This window comes from Sinohyriopsis cumingii, chromosome 7 (assembly GCF_028554795.1).
Source record: "Sinohyriopsis cumingii isolate HCF-2022 chromosome 7, ASM2855479v2, whole genome shotgun sequence".
NCBI classification, from domain to species: Eukaryota; Metazoa; Mollusca; class Bivalvia; order Unionida; family Unionidae; genus Sinohyriopsis; species Sinohyriopsis cumingii.
In genome coordinates, this window is record NC_142967.1 from 59,259,501 (window position 1) to 59,282,857 (window position 23,357).

Below are 23,357 nucleotides of genomic sequence, written 5' to 3' on the forward strand. Positions count from 1 at the left end.
AGCTCTTGCTCCTGAGCATCATTGGCAAAGTGTACACCCACATCATACTCAACAGGCTGCAGCTGCTGGCAAGACCATGTGTACCTGGAATCCCAGGGTGGTTTCAGAGCAGGCAGGTCGACAACAGGCATGATCTTCTCCCTATGACAACTCCAAGAGTAGAGCAGAGAGCAAGGTCAGCCACTCTACATGATGTTCATCAACCTCAACAAGGCCTGCAACCTGGTCAGCAGGAAAGGTCCATTTGAACTTCTCAGTAAGATCGGTTGCTCCCAAAACTCTGCAGCATGATAATCTCTTTCCATGCCGATATGAAGGAAACAGTCCTGTATGATGGCTCCTCCTCAGACTTCTTCCCAATCAACAGCAGTGTGAAGCAGGGCTGCATGCTGGCACCAACCCTTTTGGGGATCTTCTTCTGCCTGCTCCTGTCCTATGCCTTCGACTCGTCCACTGATGGTGTATATCTGCACACCAGGTCCGATGGGAGGCAAGCAGTTTGGGCACACCATCAGCCTGGAAAAGACAAACGCCTGTGTGCAAGATACCACCATTGCCCCTTCCATCAAAATTGACAGTGTCACCCTGGAAGCAGTCAACAACTTTACTTACCTGGGGTCAACCATCAGCAACACTCTCTCACTTGATGTGGAGCTGGACAGAAGGCTTGGAAAGGCAAAAACCATCGTGGCATGACTAACGAAGAGGGTGTGGGAAAACAACACGCTGACAGAGCACACCAAGATCCAAGTCTACCAGGCCTGCGTTCTCAGCACCCTTCTATATGGAAGTGAGACGTGGAGCACCTACATGAGGCAAGAGTGCTGGCTCAACTCCTTCCATATATGGTGCCTAAAATGCATCCTGAAAATCAGCTGGCAAGACCACATCGCACACAGCGAGATCCTGCAGCATGCAAGTATCCCCAGCATGTAATCTCTGCTGAGCAAATGCCTTTGATGGCTGGGACATGTCCAACGGATGGAGGATGGGAGGCTGCCAATGGACATCCTATATGGGCAGCTGGTCACTGGCACCAGAAGAGTTGGCCGCCCCTTACTACATTTCAAGGATGTGTGCAATAGGGGCATGAGGGCATGCAACATTTCACTCAGTGGGTGGTAAGTGTTAGCCGAGGACCAAGGCACCTGGAGACTGACAGTATGCAAGGGCATAGCAGTCACCGACAAGAGAAGAGGCCAGCTGTCAGCAGAGAAACATGAGAGAAAGAAGAGCATGGCAGCAACCCCAGCAACTCAGACTTCCCAGTATGTGAGCACCAACTGCAATAGGGACTGTTACTCGTGCATGGGCCTGCACAGCCACAACAGACCATGCCAAAAACCCTGAGACAGATGACACTCCAAGGGTGCTATTCGCATGGTCTCTTGAGACTGAGCCATGAATGATGATGATGATTATATATATATAGATAGATATATATGTATGTATGTATGTATGTATGTATGTATGTATGTATAGCACAGTCTTTACAAGATGAGGTATCTTTAGACAACAAATGCTATTAAAACTAGACAATATCTACTGCTATAATACAATACGCACAAGGCTTCAAGGATGAGTACATACAGGATTCATACAGAGAGTAGTAGCGAACATGAGTAAAACATTATAGGTTAGTACATGATAACAATATTGTATGAAGTACTGAATTAAACAAAATCATACAAATGATTGTCTGTGGACGTTGACTAAGAAATATATCCTATAATTAATAAAGAAATCTATCACTGAGCAAATGTGAATAAGACAACATAGCATTACATTCCACAAAAATGGAATAACTGCAAAGACTCAGTCTAGGGTTGATAATTACTATTATCAAGGATAAATACTAACCATGACTGATAGCACTATAAAATCACCACAAATACAAAGTTTACCTGCAAATATTTCGAATGGAATAATTTTGGTATTTAACTGAGAAGATCTTACAGATTAGGACTTCCTGAAAACATTTGGTAAAAAGATTCATGCTAGAAGTGTCTTTCTTGACATGCCAACATAGTCTCAGAGTATTTTTTTGCACTAATTAGAAGTGCATTGTTCTTAGGCTGAAATTTCACACCACCTCTAACGTTAGAATTAATGACAATAAATATCAGGCAGACATCAAATTTTCAAAAGCTCTTTTGCTAAATTCCTAACATTATACTGAATCCAAAAAAGATAATTTGAGAGCATACTCTCTGCATTTGGCCAAGATCCAATGATGCCAACTTGATTTGTACATTGTATAAATTAAAATACTATACCATAGTATTTGTGAATAGTCCAAGATATAGGATGAAAATAAACTGGAATCTTTAATTCTGACATTTTCTTTTGCAACTTCCTCATCACACTATTTGGTCAGCATTAGCCAGACATCTCAGTGACAAAACTCTGCTGTTTCCATGATGACACCTGATACATTGTGCACACATAGTCAAGGATCATTACACAGTCAGCTAATTCACTTAAATGGAATACAATTAACAAGAAAATTCCAGGAACCAGTATCTCTTGCTTTACAACTGAAAATGGGGAAGTTTAGTTTTGTAAATGAAGGGGCCAGGTGACATCAGGGATAAAGTCAATTAAGCAGACCTGCCAACCATGATGAGTCCATCTCAGTAAGGCAATTTATTTTTTTCCGTAAGATTGACCAGTTTTCAGTAAGGTGTAACAAAATATCAGTAACTGCTATTGTAAAGCTGGAAAATGTAATTAAAAGTCATGCATCGATGATAAACATTATGTTCAACTGAAAAGTTTGTAAAGTATGCGTAGACTTTATTTACCACTAGTACAGTTGCACAAATTGTTCCAAACCCTATGCAACTCAATGGCTTGTTGCTATCTCTCAACTTGACATAGGTTTTGGAAATTCTTTTCCATTTCACATGACGATGGCAATCATATCTCCCACCATGAGACATACTCAAATTGGCATGTTATGTCCAAGAAACATAATTGTGTCCTTTCCTGCTTTTATTCACAAGAATCTGAACACTCCTGTTTATTCTTCTGTGTTGATTATTAACACTTTTCTAGAAACTTATTTTCCCTTTTGTCTTAAGGACACACGGTACTAATGATATGGAAAAATGGGAACCAGCCTGGAAATGGGTGAACCTAAAATAGAGTATATATGGGCTTGGCTGACCAGGACTGGTTAATAATGTAAGTCATGTTTTAGGAAAAAGATTCTTTTGAGAGCTTATCCTAGCTGTAAGTGAAAAAAAATAGAGACATTGTTTTATTGATGGAATTTCAGTCCTTTAACAGTCGTGAATTTGGAACACTCATTACTAAAATTAGTACCTGACTCTTTGGTGCGGAATTGAAAGCACGTGTTTCAAACACATGCAGGTCCAGAAAATGACATGGCTCATATCCTTAAGTTCCTCAACACAAAGAAGCTGACATCCAGGTTTCATCTATACTGATAAATATAGGTCTGATCATGAGCACTCAAAAATTTTAAGTTATTAAATTTTTAATATCATGGTGTTTGCATAGGTTTACTATGGGAACTGAATTAGTACTGTGAGTCCTTAAACATGCATTGCTTTCTTGATGCCATTTTAAAAATTCTATAATCAACAGTTTGATCATGCAGACGCTTCACATGAACAAATATGTGTAGTTTAAAGCATTTGGGGTGCTGCAGTAAAGTTAGTCTGGTTCCCTGACTAATTTCACTAATTCTAAGATGAAACAGGATCCAAACAAAACATGGATGAACCAATTATCCGGATTTTTCGGCAATGATCATTTTTCTGTAGTTTTTACTAGTAGACCCTAAGTCTGTATTTTAAGGTAATTTTTGTAAGACTTATGGCAAAATTGTAAGAGTTGGCAGGTCTGATTACGGTGCAAAGGAAAGGAAGAACCTCCTGATCAAATATAGATGAGATCTCATACAAAATGTGTGTCTAATGTTCATTCACCATATGTCCTCTGTACAATATAATAGGAAATTGATAAAAATAATTTTGCTTTCATTATATCACTGTAATGCAGCATGTAATATTTTCTCAGAATCCAATGATATCTAAGAGAATTACTGTGTGGCCACAAAGGTGGATGGGTCCAACAATCAGGGACCATACCGCCACTAAATGATGAGGAGGTATGATGCAGACTGAATACTTAAAATTCAACGAAGATAAATCATGATGTCATCAAGAAAATGTTGCATATCATGATAGTTATTGTGCAGAAAGGACAGTGGGTGAATCCAATAATAAGGGGACATAACTCTGCTAAAAGAGGATGCAGCATGCTTAATTTGTAGCTAACTAACAATGACAAACAAAGTTTACAAGGTCTGATTAATATCATGCAGCCACTAAATTTGTTAGAATCCAATAAGATAGTCACTGTACAGAATCCAAAGTAGGCAATGAGGGACCATAACTCTGCTAACTGATACAGAATACAAAGAATTTAACTAAGCTTTAACTTAAATTAGACCGCTCCGGTGGCCTAGTGGTTAGAGCGTCCGCATCGGATGCGCGAGATCGTGGGTTCGATCCCCGGCCAAGTCATACCATAGACTTACAAAAATGATACTAACAGCTGCCTCGCTTGGCGCTCAGCATTACGAGGTTAGTGTTAGGACTGGTCGGCCCAGTGTCAGGATAATGTGACTGGGTGGGACATCATGCTACATGTCTGCGGCATGATGCCCCAGTGCTAGACATCACTATAAACTGCCACATTGCAGACATCGTAGCGATATGACTGAAAAATTGTTAAAGCTATGTTAAAAATCCAAATCACATCACACTTAAATTAGAGAGTTAATATGAAGAAGAGGGTCTCACAATCAAGGGTTATAACTCTACTAAATAATTACACAGAATGCTGATTATCAGTGAAGGTCTTATATATATGTTTTTTATCTTATTGGTGTTGTCTAATGTTGTAAAGTGCTTAGACCTTCTAAAGATTAGGCGCTATACAAAGCCCTCGTTATTATTATTATTAGTAGTAACAAACTGTTAACCAAATTCTGTTGATATATCCAGTCATAAAGAAATGGGTCATGGTCTTGAAATGAAATCAAGTAGGCCTGGCATACAATTCTCCTAAACTCATGAACTGGACAGTGAAAAAGTTAAAAAGTTAACTTTCAGCACAAGAAGTAACTTGTCCAACAAATGCTGGATGTTCCAAACTTATTTCTTTATTCAAACACCATTAATAAAAATGATCATAAGCAACAATAGCAGCAACAACATTTCCATAAATAGAACAGTGGAGCTGGATGTCTGACATTCAATTCCAGAAATCTCTATATCACAACAGTCATGGCAGTTAGTAACTATTAGTGACCTGATGCAAACCATCAACAGTCTGCAGGATAGCTCTAACCTGCCACACAGAAGACCTTTATCCGAACTCATTTACTGCAGCACATTGTACAGTCGAACCCACTTATCTCGACCTCGGTTAACTCACCAACCCTATTAAGTCGACGTTTTTGAAGTGGAACCGCCAAATTCTCTCTGTGTCTTAGCATTTTCTCATCGGTTATGTCGATTCTTTTATGTCGCCGAACCCTAATATCTCGAGCACAAAAGAGGGCCAAATTTGCCACTTAATGTCGGTTATCTCAGGCACAGTACACCCATTCCCTTCTAGATGCAATGAACTTCCTGAGATCAGCCTGGAATGACGTGAAGAAGGAAACAATCTCAAACTGCTGGATGCACTGCGTCATTCAGGATATTTCCGATGATGAGTTTCAGGCACAGTGCCATGCAGCTGCAGAAGAACTCGTGGAAGTGGCAGAAAAATCAAGCCTTACAGATGCTATCTTGGAAGAGGAGGCACAGGAGTTAGCCATCACTGTCCAGGAATTCCGAGATTACATAGAAATCGACAAAGACGTCGTTACTGATGGCGTGATCACCGATGAAGACATTGTATCATTTTTATAGCATGCCGATCACTTCATCAAACAAATCGCGGCAATGCTGTTGTGTAAAAAAACCTCCAAAAACACGTGCATCTACATTCTCATTTATTAACGCACATCATGTACATAAAGAAATTTCAAGCACATGTTAATATATTGCCGCCATATTGGTTTTTGTTTATCTCGATCATCGGTTATCTCGATGCATTTTGGCAAACCCCTAGGCCGGCGACATAATCGGGTTCAACTGTACACAAATGGACAAAAAATTCTAAATTTAAATCATCACTTGAACATTATGTTTCACAATAATCAAGATAAACATTATATGTAACACATTTGCATTCTTAAATGAGCTGTGGTTGAAGTACCATGTTCCATAAACAGGCCATTTTGCACTGATCAACCTAGTTACATGTTTTGTTTCTTAATTCCATTCTGAGGTGAAAAAGCTGATGTCATAATGTGTTTTTTTTTTAAATCCATATTCTTATTATTATTTTGAAGGGTAGATCAATTAAAAAGCTGACCTGAGGAGTATTTCATTATTTTTGCTCTGTCTTGATTAGTATTAAGGATAAAAGTTAACTTTATTTTTGGACCTATTGCACATCAATGCACAAGCTATAATCAATATACAGTTCAGACACTGTTCTTTGAAAACAAACATGTGTTTAAACTTCATTAAAGTGTACACTGAATTTCTCAATGTAAACCTACCTTTGCATGCTCTATCATAAGATAAGCAAGTTTTAAATGTGACTTATCTGCCATTTGAAAGTTACAGCAGTCTATACAATAGGACATTTTTACTTCAGCTCTTAATTTTCCTTCAGAAATTTGAATACAAATCATGAAATTATCAACTTATAAGAATATTTTCTTTACAAACAAAATTTCTAAGTACACCTTAAAAGCAATCTTTGATAACATTTTGATCAGTGAAAATGTCACTAATGTCTACTCGTGGCAACACTTTAAGAAACAGTTAGCCATGAAATAAGTTTTATCAAGTGAAATTTGTGTTTTAGTTGTAAATTTAAATTGGTTTCATTGTAATCATCATAATTATGATGTGCCCTCTTTAAATTCAAAAAAATGAAAACTATAAATCTATGATCACAGCTATGTCAATGGGCATTTTTGTGAGAACCTAATTAACTGCTGACATTTTGATTTGATTTGTGGACATATTCATATAGTTACACTCAATTAAAAGCAGACCTGCTTTGTATTATCACGTTAATTATGTCTTTTGTACCAATCAAATAGGGGACTGGAATATAAAAAGAAGTTAAAAGGCATGCAAATCCCACCTGCATAAGAGCTAGTTATGTGTAAAGTCAATTAATTTCAACAGACCACTCAGACATGTTTATAAATATTAAATGTGTAAGTAACAATTAAACTACTATTCATTCACTAATGTGATCATAGATAACAAGGCAACCAAGCAAAAGGTGTATCCAGTGAATTCAAAGCTTTGTTTGATAGATATAGTTCACTATGGAGAGGCTAGTTGCAAAGGTTGAAATAAATTTTAAATTCCTGAATTGACATGAAGAGACATGCTCAAGGATGAACAGAAGTATCACTATTGCTTGCAATGAAATCACAGCACCAATATTTCATTGAAAAAGCAATTTTAAAAATTCAGGTTTTAACATTGACTATTTATTTAATGAAAAAATGTCTATACTTTTTGAACAAAAGGAATCTTGTTTAGTTGTGCAAAATGCAGCAATGTATTAAACAATGTTTTCAAGGTACAAAATGAAGCACACATATATATGACGAGTCGAAACCTAACAGAATTATTTTTCCCCCAATATTTCAGGGATTGGTTATCTTGAAAATAAAAGTTATGTTCAATTGGAAAAATATTTTCATTGACAATTTTTCCCAACATGATTATAAAGCAAGCATTCAGCCATTAAGTAGTGCCACTACCCTCCCAAATTCTTCCAGATGTTTAACTGGGAGTGCACCCTCTTCTACATTTTCCAGAGGTCACTTGGTAGCTTGCATCCTTGCTTCTAATGCAATCAATGTTTCTGGACCCTATTGTAATACATGCCAGCCCCAAGACAGGTATAAGCATAATTTTATTGCTAATGTAAGTCAATGTAAGTCTGTGTACAGAAGGCAAAACAAACTATTACGGAGTTTTTTAAACTCTATCACAACGGCATGTGTCATTTGTGGAAAAGAATGGCCATGCTATAGAGTACTCTTCCGCTTTGATAATACGGCTACTGTTGGAATGATTTTTAAAAAAGGCCGTTCAAACACAAAATTAATAATGAAACTCATGCACAAATTGAAAAGATGTTCTGTAGCAAATAAATCTTACTGTTCTTGAGCATCATGTGCCTGGTGTACATAATTCTACTGCTGATTCCCTATCTTGGTTTCATTGTGGCCAGGTTTTACATTTTAGCCCAAGTGTGCATCATAAGCCAAGTCCTTGTCTGACAACTGCAAACTTAATGATGTTAGGATAAATAATAATAACTATGGAATGCATCCATTGTCATGGCACAGTTAGCACCTATAATTCAGCTCAGCAACATTTCTCCAGTTTATCACTTTGTACTGAATTGTTGAATGTGGATCTTTCCCAGTGTCTGAGGATCAGATCATCCAGTTTGGATCCTACTGTCATCTTCATGTGGGATTAAAACTGGCAACTATTAAGCTGTACCTTGCATCAATTCACTTTCCTTATCTACAGTAAGTGTTTGGATTACATCATGAAAGGGACTAAATGTAGTGACTCTGCAAAATGTTTTCACATAAAGTTTGCTTCTTTATGCAGAATCTGTGACTTGTTAGACTGTTTTGCTTTTTTTCCTTTTCTACAAATTCTCAGATATCTAGTACATGTCTTAAGGTATTCTTTGGTTTCTGGTGTGTGAAAAAATTACAGTGAGAATTTTCACAGATACAACAAATACGATTTACATAAATGACATTCAGTTTGCCAAATTGCACTACAAAGTGGCCTTACATGCCTCCAAGTCTGACCCATATCATCTGAGCATGTGCATTCACTGACTGTATTTAGAACACACAACCCACTGTCTCCAGTTGCAGCTATTAAGTACATACTCTGATAAAAAGCAATGTCTGTGCAAATTCACTTCTTAGTGGGACTGTGATCACTCTTCTCTCACACATGACAAATTACATTCCTTATATCAGGCAATAATTATCTGTGCTTGAGCTGGATGATGCATGTACTGTACACACTCAATTAGTGTCTCAGCTGCAGCAACTGGAATCAAAGACCATATGATACAAACTCTAGGTCATTGGTCTTCCAAGTGTTATATAATAATACTAATAATAATAATAATAATAATAATGATTTTATATAAAATAGGGTGACACAATTAGTTGCATGGAACTAATCCTCCTGATGGCCATCTGCATATTTACACACAGATTACATGTACATAGTTGCACATGCCATAATAATATAAAAAAAACACAAAAGAAAGATTCAACAATAAGCTACATGTATATATATATATATGTACATAATAAATGGAAATATTTGTAAGAACATGATCCAACATTGTGTATATCAAGTACAAAAATAGTGAGACAACACAGTGGAATTCTTGAGAATTTATACTTTAAGTTGTAATGTATTTGTAAAATCAAAAAGTTTCCACTTTAAATTAAATTAGCTGCATATTTATTTGTACTTTCTCTAATTCCCCTTTGGATTCTGTTTCAAACTGGTGACCCCAAGGGTTAAAAATTCTTTTCTTAATATTTTTTTTTCTGTTTTGGAAAGGAATGGTGGTTAGCTGAAACCGATCTTATATTGGGAGTGTTGCCTTTTTTCTAGCATGAAATAGTTCAATGAGATATAATGGGACCATACTGTTTGAAATTTTTTGTACAAGTCTTGATTTTCCAGGACAATTAGTTTACATTCTGTCAGAATTTCAATATCATTCTTTGCATCAATATCATTTAAGCATTATCTAGGATGAGTCTGCAAGCTCTTATTTTGCAAACAGAATAATTTGCAAATATTATTGTCAGAACTATTTCCCCAAATAACATTACAGTTATCTAGGTATGATTTTAATTAGCTTTTGTAATATATTAACCAATGTTTCGTTGAGAGATATGGCCTTCTCTCACTAAATTACTATAAACATGAACTGACACTATGGCTTGAATATGTTCATTCCACTTCAAATTGTGGTTGACCTTCACTCCAAGGAATTTGCCATGGATGACCATTTTCAACAAATTTTATTCAACCTAAGATTCAAGTTATTTTCCAGTTTTGCTATCTTTTGATTGGTAGTAATTAGTAATACTTAAGTCTTGTCTATGTTTACTTTCACGTCAATTTCCTTACACCAGGAATCTATTTGAAGTAAGGCTATTTGAAGGGAGACTTTTAGGTCTGATTTTAGCTGTTTGAAATCTGATAGAGTGGTGTTATCTGAATACAAGTCAGTAAACGAAAACAGTTGCCAGTTTTCACTGGCAGATCATTTATGATAATAAGAAAGAGGAGTTGGCCTTGGATTGATCCCTATAGTATTCCATAAAACTGCCATTTATTTTGATACATTGTTTTCTCGTAGTTAGATGTGATGTTAACCAATCAATCATTGAATTGTCACATCAATAAATGTTCATTTTATTGATAAGAATATCATGACTAAGAATGGCCAAAATCTTTTCTAAGATCGACTTGTATGGATCCAACTAATTTCCCTTGATCTACTGCAGTAAGCCATCTGTCTGCTTTGGAAACCAAATATATCTTACTGGAGTGGTGGTCTCTGAACCCTGAATGGTTTTTATGAATTAAATTATAGTCTGAAAGTATATTACAATAATGTCATAAACATGTTTTTCAAGTAGTTTGGACAGAGTTGGTAAGATAGATATGGGTCTATAGTTCTTGAGATCTTTTTGCTGCTAGACTTGTGAATGGGGGTAACTTTTACCAATTTCCATGTCTGGGGAAACACCAGGGTGGATATGCTTGGATTACACATGTAAGCAATGTTGTCAAGTATTATATATGTAGTAGCCTTCAAGAGACATGGTCCAATATTATCAAGGCCTGTTGACTTCATTGTTGCAATAGTCTCCAAGCATTTTTAAAAAATTGCATTTATTACTGAAGAGATAAAAAATGTGCCAGTATGATTTTTTCCTGAGAAAAAAATTCTTAGTTCATCATGACTGGAGGAATGGGTTCCTTTATTCTGGAAGCTATACTGCTAACAAAAAATCTATTTAATGTATTTGCCTTTTCAATATCCTCATCAATAATATGGCCTTCCAGGCTAAGTTGTTACACTTTGGATGACCTTTTGGAATGTTTAACCACACCTACTTTCTTAAAAACATTCCACACAGAATCTTATTGCAATTATTTTAAAAAACCAACTGATAGTAATTCTTCTTTCCCCATTGATCAATCTGTTTAATTTATTTCTCCATGTTTTGTCATTTGCTTGTTCACTGGATAATTTGAAAAAATCCTGGGATTTCATGGTGTCAAAAATGTTAGAAGTTAGGCAATGAGATTGGAAGTCCAGTTGTACTATGTTTTCATTGGTGCATGTTTATCTACAACTTGCATGACAAGCCTGGTTGATATATCAAAACCATTATTCACATCATCAAAAGTAGACACTATATTCAACAGGACATTACTAAGATCTTCCTGAAATTTGCCTCCAACATAATGCTTAAATGATCTTTATCTTATGGTTTTATGAGGTTTGGATTTTACAGCTGTTTTTAAGCTGGTTTTCTGGTTAGGAATATAGGTAAGTGATCACTAAGATCTCTCCAACGAATATGCATTCTGCCATAACTGTATAAATATGATCTATTAGAGCTTTAGAGTGGTCATTTTCTCATGTTGTTGGTCCATTAACTGAGTTAAAGCAAAAGTTTCTTTTAAATTCAACCGATTTCCGTTAATCTGATTATTTATAAGATTCCTGCTTTGTAGTCAACTAAAAGGTATACTTTGTTTTGGTCTTCAATCACTTTATCTTGCTTTTCAAAATGCTCATTCCATCTAATCTTTGCAGTAGGGGACCTACTGACAAAGCCCACTGGGAATGGCTTTGTCACTGACTGATTTAACTAAATCCATTATGTGAGACAGATCAAGGCGTTTCTGCAAATATTGTGTACAGCTCAGAAAAAATAAGTTTTACATAATTGCACAAGTATTTGAAATTATTCCTCTCATGTATGATAATAACAAGACTGACTTTAATGGAATAATTATTTCTCTTTTTTTTCTCTTTGCTTATTCAATTTGCTTTTTAGGGGACATCATTCAATTTGCTTTTTAGGGGACATCATTCAGTTTGCTGTATTGGGGATATCATTCAATCTGCTGTATTGAGGACATCATTCAATTTGCTGTATTGGGGACATCATTCAATTTGCTGTATTGGGGACATCATTCAATTTGCTGTATTGGGGATATCATTCAATTTGCTGTATTGGGGACATCATTCAATTTGCTGTATTGGGGACATCATTCAATCTGCTGTATTGGGGACATCATTCAATCTGCTGTATTGGGGATATCATTCAATGCGTTGTTTTCACGTGACGTCACAAAATGTGTGTACATCCATATCCACCATTTTGAGTCCCTATACCCACAGATGGGCACCTAATATTGTTCTTCCCATATAATTACAAAGGCGAGTCTTTTTTTGTGTGCAAGAATATAATAATACATCACATTATGTTGTGCATGTCAACTGCACGAGACTGAATGCATGCTTTTTATACTTGTTTTCTTCAAGGAAAACATATAATTTTCAACCATCTTTGTTATTCTTTCAGAAACAAACAGATCGATCAATAAACAACCGCATACACAAATGGATACACAAACAAGTAGAAACATGTAATGATTTTCGACTTTCATGGGCTGAAACCAATCATTTGATTATTGTTCAAGTTAAAAAGCTAATTGTTAATATACAATTTCATATTTCTAAAAGCATTTCAGGAATACTTCGTTTTGACATTTGACACAAAGTCATGTTCCGTTAGGCACGTGTTTCATTTGAACACACTGAAGATGAAACTTCTTTAAACGGTTATCGCTCTGATTCATTATCATCCTACGTCCATCATCTCCACCATAAATACAATATCTGACCATACTAATTAAATTGGTTTGTCAACTGTATCTGGCACAAACACCCTTTCATGCGAAAAGTATTTGTACATAAAAGTTCATTCATAAAACCCATATTATGAAATTTTAATTCGTAACTGATAGTGTATCCTGAAAATCATTGTCCGGAAATACTCTTTCAAAATGACAAGCTTAGGGATATGATACGAAACACTGTTAAAATGTCAATATTGTCTGTTTGTTAACAAAAATGACTGCATTTCTATTTCGTAGCAATATGTACAATCTCGGTTCAACTGCACAATTATGTCTTTCGATATAAGCAAGGGAACTTCCAGCTTTATTTTTATTTTCGTGCTATAGGGCACTTAATTTTAAGTATAATCTATGTATTGTTTTGATGAAGTAAATGTCCTTATCGACAGTTAAATCAGATTATTATCTTGAATATACATGTTGACAAAGGTTTGTTAGGGACTCAAGATGGTGGCGCAAGGTGAGCACGCGTTGCATTGTGGGTATTTGCATACTCAATCATGACGTCTGTGAAAACAACCCATTTGCTGTATTGGGGACATCATTCAATTTGCTGTATTGGGGATATCATTCAATTTGCTGTATTGGGGACATCATTCAATTTGCTGTATTGGGGATATCATTCCATTTGCTGTATTGGGGACATCATTCAATTTGCTGTATTGAGTACATTATTCAATTTGCTGTATTGGGGATATCATTCAATTTGCTGTATTGGGGATATCATTCATTTTGCTGTATTGGAGATATCAGCTACTTGCTCACTTCTCTTCTTTTGGATTTTAATTGAGTAACTTGAATTTGCCCCAATCTAGACAATGATCACGAGTCTGATTATAATAATCATTCTTGTTGATGGCATTTCTGTACATATGGTCACTAATCAAGCATGAAATACTTATTACTGGTAGTGTACTTGCCAGAATCCCACTCAGGTATTTTACTGTATAATCTCAACCTCCAAGACTCACTCTAGTACAGTAGGATATGATGGAAACCTTCCATGTTCACTACATTTCTGTACATTTTGTAATAAACCAGGCTTGAAATATTGCTTTGTCTACATGTCAGGTTCCCCTAGGTAATAAAAGTTGGTGGGTGTGACAATCTGTGGCTATAACTCTGCTAAGCAATGACAGAAACTGCTGACAATCCAACCCAGTATCAAATATCTCATTAACATTAAGCTCATCAAATTCAATAATAACTAAGGGAGATATTGTGTGTAAATGAAAGTGGGACAGACAAATGGATGGAAGGATCAACAGTTGGAAGGACTAATGGACCCAATTTAGCCCAATTTAGTATTTCCTGTGGCTTCAGATCAAATAAGCTCTATAAAACATTGCTAGATATATAACTGCATCAAAAATATTTTTCATCTGCTTTACATGACAATTAGATTGATTTCAGACCTGAATACATCCAGAATTTGTACAGTGCAATGTCCTGTCTGCCTATGACAGTATTTCAAATGGTTTCTATGAGAACTGAGCAAAATAGTTATGTTCAGCCTCATAAAAATATAATATTTGCTATTACTGACATCTGTCATTGTGCATTCTTTGTGTCTTTGAGTATTTCATAAAGATGCATATAATGAGACAAATGAAAGGCAATGTTAAGTACCCTATTCTTGGCAGCAATCTTCTTATACAATCTTTTTAATTCTCTTTGGTACTCATCATCTTGTGTTTTGTCCATTTGACTCCTTTTACGCTTGTAATTGCTGATCACAGCATCCTCCTGTGCTTTCGTGATCTTTCCTTTAACTCTCAGTTCTTGTATCAGAAGAAAAGTTGCTAGCTCAGAGACATGGTTTCTTTCCCTCTCAATATTTGTTTCAACATCAATGGTGGACAAAATATCTAAGCTGAAATATTCATCAAATAAGAGTAATTTTATACAGTCTTTCCTTAATCTACTTATTAGAAATGTTTTGCAACCCAAATGTGGGTCAAACTTAAAATATACTGCACTTGAAATAAAGTCTGTTTAAAAAAAATTGTGATATCAATACACTATACAATTATGGTCCTATGAAAGTTTAATAAAACATACTTTGCAAAACTAGCAATTCCATTCATTTAATATTGTGCCCATTGTGACTAATTTGCAGCGTTGGTAATACATTCCTAACTGTAACCCTGAACTTTGACCTTAGAGTAGCCAATGCCATGAGATATTCCATCAACTCTTGTGAGCATTTTAGCAAATCTGATATAAATCCATCCATGTTAATATAACCATCATTTACCAAAACTTTAAAATATACTGTGACCTTGACCATGACCCTTGATCTGTTTCCAATATTGATATCTTTTAACATCAAATTCTTTGCAAAGACCAATGACAACCTATTTATGAAAGCAAAAAGTCAATTCCAAAACTGACAAATCTATCACTGTAACTTTGACCTCTGACCATATGACTTATAAATTCCTACATTATCAATGCATCCCATTGTGCTCCTATGCAATGTTTGATGACAATGGTTAAACGAAAATAGGTGATACAGTCAAACTGAAACACTTTTACAATTGTCATCCTTACCTTTTAATAGTGACCCTATGTGACTTTGACTTTTATACTTTCAGCCTGCCATCTCAAGGCATTTACCTTTCTCCCTCTTCAAGTTGAGGACAAAGTCTGACAATGATCCACTGATGCAAACAAATAGATATTGTCCCTCAACAAAATCTTCCAGTACTCAATTTGCACAAAAAAGAAGGAAAGAATATCTACTGTATTTATCGAGCTCATTACAAAATTATATATAAGCTGTTTATCAGTGGTAATCTTGGTGCAGTGTCATCATGTTTTAAACATTCTAACATGAAAAACTGCACATTGGTCCACAAAGTGGGGGGGTCAACTTCTTTTTCCATATTACTGTGTTGTGCTTGAAGTCAACTGTAACATACTTGCCTCTGTAATCCAAGTCAATTGGTTGATAAAAAGTGCTGTCTAGCAGTCTTGGAGCTTTTAAGACTGTCCCACTTTTAAAGATACTTAATAACTGTACCTTGGAACCATACTACTGTGTGAAAAATGCTCTTATATGTTTCTGCTGTATAAATGAATACAAGACATGTTGAAGAACATTCTCACTTTAATTAAACTTTCAACAATAGATTAGTGATTTGTCTGAAAGAATGTAATTTTAACAAATCGAACTTTAAATATTGTAGCATTTGTGGACTGGACTATTGCTTAGTCATAAAATTCAATAACTGCCAGGTCCGCACTGTATTAAGGAGCAGATTACATTTTAAGAATAATTTTATGTAGTGAAAAATTTACTCTTGATCCATCTTATTCTGAATTTCACTTGGCATAGAAGTTACTCAGTAAATTACAAATGTTATGGTTCTCTTGACCATTTTTACATTTATATTGAATACATTTTTAACCATGAAATTTACATAACCACACCATGTTTCAGGAAATAAAGTGACAAATACTGGTATTTATAAGCAGTTCTTCAAACATTACTAAAGTTCTACATCTTACCATCTGAACACTGTTTAAACACTCAGCTAATTTCTTGTTATAAACATTATGCAAGTCAAAGTCTCCATGAAAAAGGAAAATATTAGAATATTTATACTCACTGGAAATTACAAATGTTATACAATTTGCAAATTAAACATTTTATCAGTGCTGTAAAAACACCTACAGCAAAATGTGACTGAGTTCCTAAATAAAAGCAACTATTTTAATTTCAAGTCAAAATTTTACTATTTTCATTACCTTAATATCCTCTATTCACATCACTACCTTTCAAATATGTCCCCCCCAACAAAAAAAGTCATGCTTTTCAAGCAAAAAATCAGTATCACCAATAGATAGCACTTTAAACTCTATAACAATTGTGGGTGATATTATGCTCTATAAATAAAATGTTGACAATATATATTCAATATAATCACAATGCTTCATCAGATCTAGCTGACCAGTCATGTGAACAGTAATTATTGGTCTAACATGATTCTGTGATAGACAAGGCATTTTAATAAAACCTGGAAATACCATGGGTTAGAGTAAGACTGTTCTGGTATCCAAGATTGGCCCAAATTTCAACTTTAGTGTCAAAAGGCAACAAAGTGTTGAAATTAGAACGGAGATTCAATTTGAAGGCAATATTTTGTACCACATGAAAAATATGTCATAACAACCCAATTCAGGTGGGCTATTCACATTGATTTCCAAAGGCAATCATAGAATGAGTCTGGTCTAAACTGGTGTGTTGACACAGAAGTGATAGCTTGGACAGAAAGTATGTATAGATGGAGAAAAATATGGATGTAATGTTGTATGGACACAAAAATTAACAAATGAAGAAGAAAAAAAGTATATATACATCCCACTTCTCAAAATGGGGCAGACAGATATATAATGTACATGAATTATGTCTAACCTTTCAATCTCCCTGTGCATTTGTATCTTGTCTTTCATTGCAAGGATTTTCACAATGCTTTCATCTGCTGCTACAGAGCTACAACATAAATAAGTTCCAATTACGGACATGCAATTCAGTAGAGAGGAAAATGCACAGTCTAAAATTATGTCACAGAATAATATTTTGACTTTTTGGTTGTTCCCCTAATGAACCCCATACAATCACATGCACACAAATCTTTTATAAAAATAATGATTTAATATGGTTTTAATTAGTGATTTAAATCAGTATTTATGTTTTTCTTTTTACATTTTTTAATGGATTTAATTATACTGAATGCAAGTTTCAAAAAGGGGGCTCACACAATACAATCTTTGGATATTGAGTGACTTTACAAAACTTTAAATGGGGCCCCAAGTGGCCGAGTGGTCTAAGGCGCTCTCCATTATGGATCACTGCCATCTCACCTCTGTCTGCATTGGTTCGAGTCTAGGATTCGGCCAATGTTGGTATGTGAGAAAGCTTGCCATTAGTTTCTCGTGGGTTGGTGGTTCTTCCCAGGGTTTTCCCATGTTCTTCCTCCACCATTAATACTGGCCACCATGCACAGCCTATCATGTGCTGAAAAATGGCATTAAACCCGACAACAACAACAAAACTTTAATATTGTGGGCAACAATTAAGCAACTATCACCAGTCTCTGTCAGAAAGTGATAACTATACCTATTTTCTAACACTGGCTGGAAATATACTACACCCTTGGTCCTGCAGTCTGGAAAAGGTTGGACTCACCAAGAAAATATAAATCTTCAACAGCCACGGCTTTAACACTATCCTAGACTGAACATTATTTTGAAGCTATAGTGGCACATTAAGCACTGAATTAAGCTGGTACCGCAACAAAGAAAATCTTTCACATATGTTCAGTTCATATCAAGTTCATAAAATGAACAACCCAATTTTGGGACAAAAAGTTAAACACTGTAAAAAGTTGATGAGTTTCATAAATTTTAATTTGAAATGAATGCAAATGTAAGATTCAGTTTATTATATGAATGGAATAAACATTTCAAATACTACATATACTCACAGACATTACAAACATGATGTCATGATGTTTTTGGTGATATTATATGAACATAATATAAAGAAAAACATTGAGTTTATGAGCTTAAAGAATACAGATGTCAGTTACATCATATATGAAATGAGCTAAATGACTGATTTGATATCAAATTTATCATGAGTTTAAAAGTTTTTTTATCACTCAGTGCCTTGTAATACCAAAGATTGAATACAATCATCAAATTTCTGTAAAAATATACACCCCTGTCTAATTGTAATTATCACACAAAGATTGTTACTGTTTTAATACATCTTAAAATAGCCTAGATAAATGACTGAGGTTTAGTAGAACCTGTCTTAAATGACCAGCCCTTCCACCAAGAAATAATGGTCTCTCCTGACAGGTAATAACACTATATGATCAACAAATCCAGGCAATGAAAATCAGGTCTCTCAAGACAGGTGGTCTCTCATGGTAGTGGACTTCTAATACTGGTTGTACTGTATAAATAGATGCCTCAAACATTACTCATTGTTTCATAAGACACCATGACACCATGCGCAATATCATTTGTTGATATGATACAAGTTTAATCTAATGAAATATTGTCATGTGTCAAGGGTCAAGGTTAAATAAAATGGAATAGATGGACAGCTCACACCTTTTTCAGTTACTAGATCTCTCCAGTGTATTGTGGTGTCAAGAAATGGTGTGTTCATCACAAAAGTTCTTATTTAGATAACAAAAGCAAAAAACAAAACAAACAGAAATAGTCAACACCATTTATTATATGACTTCCAGGCTTGTATGTGTTTTCTCACAAAATTTAGTTCTCAAAATATTGCAATATAATATTTGCCAATTATCAGAACAGATGTTTGATAAAGCATGTTGAAATGACAACAATAGTTTCAGTGTTAAATTGCATCTGAAAATAAGCTTCAGTGTTCCATTTGTCCTAATTCACATAATCTCTAACTCAGATAATCCCAGTTCCCAAACTAATCTTGCACAGAAAAATAAGTTAATAGTTCACAAAATTTGTTCATATGACATACCAAAGTGATAATGATTTTGTGCATCTAATCAAGGTTTGGAACCAGACCCAGGTTTGTGTTTTATAGTCCAATGGTGAATATGGTAGAGGCACAGCCTGGAACTGGATGTTAATAGTGTGTCACATTTGTTGGCTGAGACACAGTTGTCATTTTAAACGACACAGTCTGGAACCAGACGTTAATAGTGTGTTGCATGGGTTGGCTGAGACACAGTTTGTCATTCTGAGTGACAAAGTCTGGAACTGGATGTCAGTAGTGTGTCACTTGAGTTGAATGCGACAATGTGTGTCGTTTTGTAGCAACAAAGTGTGTCGTTGTGTTGGGTATATTATTTCTACATCTAAATGACACAACCACTACAAAATGGATAGAAATTTGTGATTTTAAAATGATACATGAAACTGAGTAGGAATGTCGATAATGCCAATACCAAATTTCCAATGGATAGCATACGGCTATGTTGATGACAACACAGTGACAGTGTCATCAGCTAAATCCCTCTATGGGAACTTTTATCTGATATAACAAAGAAATAAACATTGAAACAATTTCAGAGAAACATTATAGTAGTCATTATGAGTACTAAATTTAATGTGTCAGTAGTAACTAGTCTACCTTACTGTTAATGCTTGAAATTATGAGTTGAGATGACTAGAGATCTTAATTGTTCTGTTTGCTTGGTCTTGAGTTTTTACTGGAGTCCACTAGAACCACAACTGCCAAAACAGCTGATCTAACCCCTATTTATAGGTTTTGGGAACACACTCGGGAAATTCATGACAAAGTTTTCACAAATATTACTAAATATGGAAGAATTCAGAAGGATTAACCTGAGGGCCTCCTAGTGGAAAGCCAAGCGCCCAATACACATAGTAGTAAAAATGGCGCCCAATTTCAAATGACAAAAATAGTAATTATTTCACATTAAATTATACAAAGATTCAACACTGATGATAAACAGTTTCATCACTTTGGTGACGAAAAATTATGAACTTACATGAGTATTACCTTAATCCTGGAGAAAAATGGATACAATTGCCTATTTCTCTCGCAAAATAGAAGGTAAGTGAAAACAGTTTACAATCCTATCATGTACACACTGGGCTTCAAAAGTCTTTCCCCAGATGATGAATATTTAAACAAATCATTTTTATATGATTTACATATTGTATCAAATTACTTTTCTTTTGTACAAGGGTCTTATACTAAAAACTGTTACTACAGTTACTATAATTTGCATTGGAAACAGAGGTACAACATTCCAACATGAAGAGAATGTAAACAAGAAAAGGAGATTATAAATTACCCCAAACATTATTGACATGTGGAAATGCACTTTATAAGAATATAAGTTGACAGGTAGTCAGGATTGCTTCACTATAAAATGGTTTTATGACACATAAGGTCAAATAATTATTTTTAGTCTCGTTTTACCAGTAGCCATGGATAGTATCACCTTTCTTCTCAGCCTCATCTTCACTCAGCATAAGCGTTAATAAGCCTGTCTTCAGTTGTATCTAGAATGGATAATAAGGATAATTATAATGACAATGTACCATAACAGCATATTTGGAGAGTATTATGAAATAACTAGAATCCTATGTTTGTAAAATAAATATTGCACTGCTAGCCATTATTGACCAATACCCTTAAATTTGAGTCCCTCAGGAACATTACCGACCGATACCCCTAAATCTGCATCTCTTAACCAAGTCCCTGAGGCCATTATCAGCTTCAGATGAGTATTTTTCCCATTAACTAATATATATATAAAGTTTTGAAGTTCTGACCCAACAACTTAGTTGAGGGAAGGGGGAGCTGTAATGGGGAAACCAGGGACCAATATGAGTTGCATATATAAAGTAATCTTTTTATCCCTTGAAGTGTGATTGTTGTTATAATGAAGGAATGTCAATAGCTTCACTGTTTGTATTAATACTGCATGCATATAATTGGTCATTTCATTTCCATGAAGTGTATTTGTGGCTATATGTAGGCACCTCAACAGTTTCCAAGTTAAGACCCAGAAGCTAAGTCCCTGCAAAGTAGGGATAGACCCAGTATGTATAGCAATTGAATGGACAGACAAACAGACAAGCAAAGTAGGGATAGACTAGACACAGTATGGACAGCAACTGGAAGGACAGACAGACAGACAAGCAAAGTAGGGATAAACACAGTATGGACAGCAACTGGAAGGACAGACAGACAGACAAGCAAAGTAGGGATAGACACAGTATGGACAGCAACTGGAGGGACAGACAGACAGACAAGCAAAGTAGGGATAGACACTTTATGGACAGCAACTAGAGTGACAGAAAGACAGACAAGCAAATTTGGGATAGACCCAGTATGGACAGCAACTGGAGGGACAGACAGACAGACAGACAGACAAGCAAAGTAGGGATAGACCCAGTATGGATAGCAAGTGGAGGGACAGACAGACAGACAAGCAAAGTTGGGATAGATCCAGTATGAACAGCAACTGGAGGGACAGACAGACAGACAGACAAGCAATGTAGGGATAGACCCAGTATGGATAGCAAGTGGAGGGACTGACAGACAGACAAGCAAAGTCGGGATAGACCCAGTATGGACAGCAACTGGAGGGACAGACGAGCAGAGGCAATCACAATAGTTGTAATGTTTGGTGCTTTTTTAAATGTAGGATAAAGTTATATAAATTCTGCCCTAACTGAAAAGAAGAGAAAGAGCCATCAATTATTTTCACTGTTTGCACTAATATAGTAAATTGCTTTTAAAGTCATAATTTTACATTTAATTGCATTTGACTAAATTAAAAAGTATGCAAATGTTATGTAAACAAGAAGTGACCAGAAGTACTTGTACCCATATTCATATTTTTATTTTTAAAGAGACAAAGTATCCATGCTCATATTCTTATTTTTAAGGAGGTAAAGAACATATACTCAAACTCTTACCGTATATACTCATGTATAAGCCTGTTCATGTATAAGCCGACCCCCAAACTGAACAGGTATGAACACAATAAGTGCATGACCCGCATTTAAGCCAACCCACAACTCCGAGACATCTCAAGATGCAAGAGGTAAGTTCTAAATGCATTTATCTAGGCAGACTTATATTTTAAAAAAATTACATATATACTTATCTCGAGGTTGGCGTGCATGATTATTAAAAAGAAATGGTATTAACTTGTTTGAAAAGTAATTTATTTAATTTTCTGTTTTCTTATTGTTTCTGCCTAATTTAGATTTGTGTATAATTTAATTAAATGATGACAATAATTTAGCAATCACGAGTTGCTGTAACACTACCTTTCCCTTTTGACTTGATTATTGTTTGTTTATGCATTATTGCATTGGACATTTTATACCATTGCACCAGTAATTACGTTTTTACTTTGCTCTGAAACTGTAAATACCTAACTCATTAAAATGTAATCCCAGTATGACAAAACAGTAAACAACAATACAGTTTGATTCAACAATTGCAAATAGGCTACTGAACATATTTACATAATGGCACCACCTCATGTACATTTGTAGGTTTGATTATGTGCTGAATTAAGTACATCCCTTGGAGTCGAATCATGGGTACCATTGCACTAAACTTTAAGGATATCTCCAAAATACAATAAGGAAGTTTCAGAAATAATGCTTCGAAAATTATGCTAATACCATAAAAGCTGAGTTGTAGTTTGCTTTGATGTAAAT

The 23,357-nt window shown here is 35.3% G+C and overlaps 1 protein-coding gene across 3 annotated transcripts in view; it reads right to left on the reverse strand.

Moving 5' to 3' along the window:
• Positions 1–23,357, reverse strand: part of LOC149795338 (uncharacterized) — a 252,889-nt gene that overhangs the window by 163,264 nt on the left and 66,268 nt on the right. For all 3 annotated transcript variants that reach the window (XR_016422309.1, XM_089965109.1, XM_089965108.1), the window contains exons 8-10: positions 21,094–21,176; positions 17,554–17,631; positions 14,763–15,006 (exon numbers count right to left, since the gene is read on the reverse strand). Coding sequence is in view for 2 of the 3 variants with exons in the window: in XM_089965109.1 (XP_089821235.1) it covers positions 14,763–15,006; positions 17,554–17,631; positions 21,094–21,176 (405 nt within the window). In the remaining variant the exon portion in view is untranslated. The remainder of the gene's footprint in view (positions 1–14,762; positions 15,007–17,553; positions 17,632–21,093; positions 21,177–23,357) is intronic.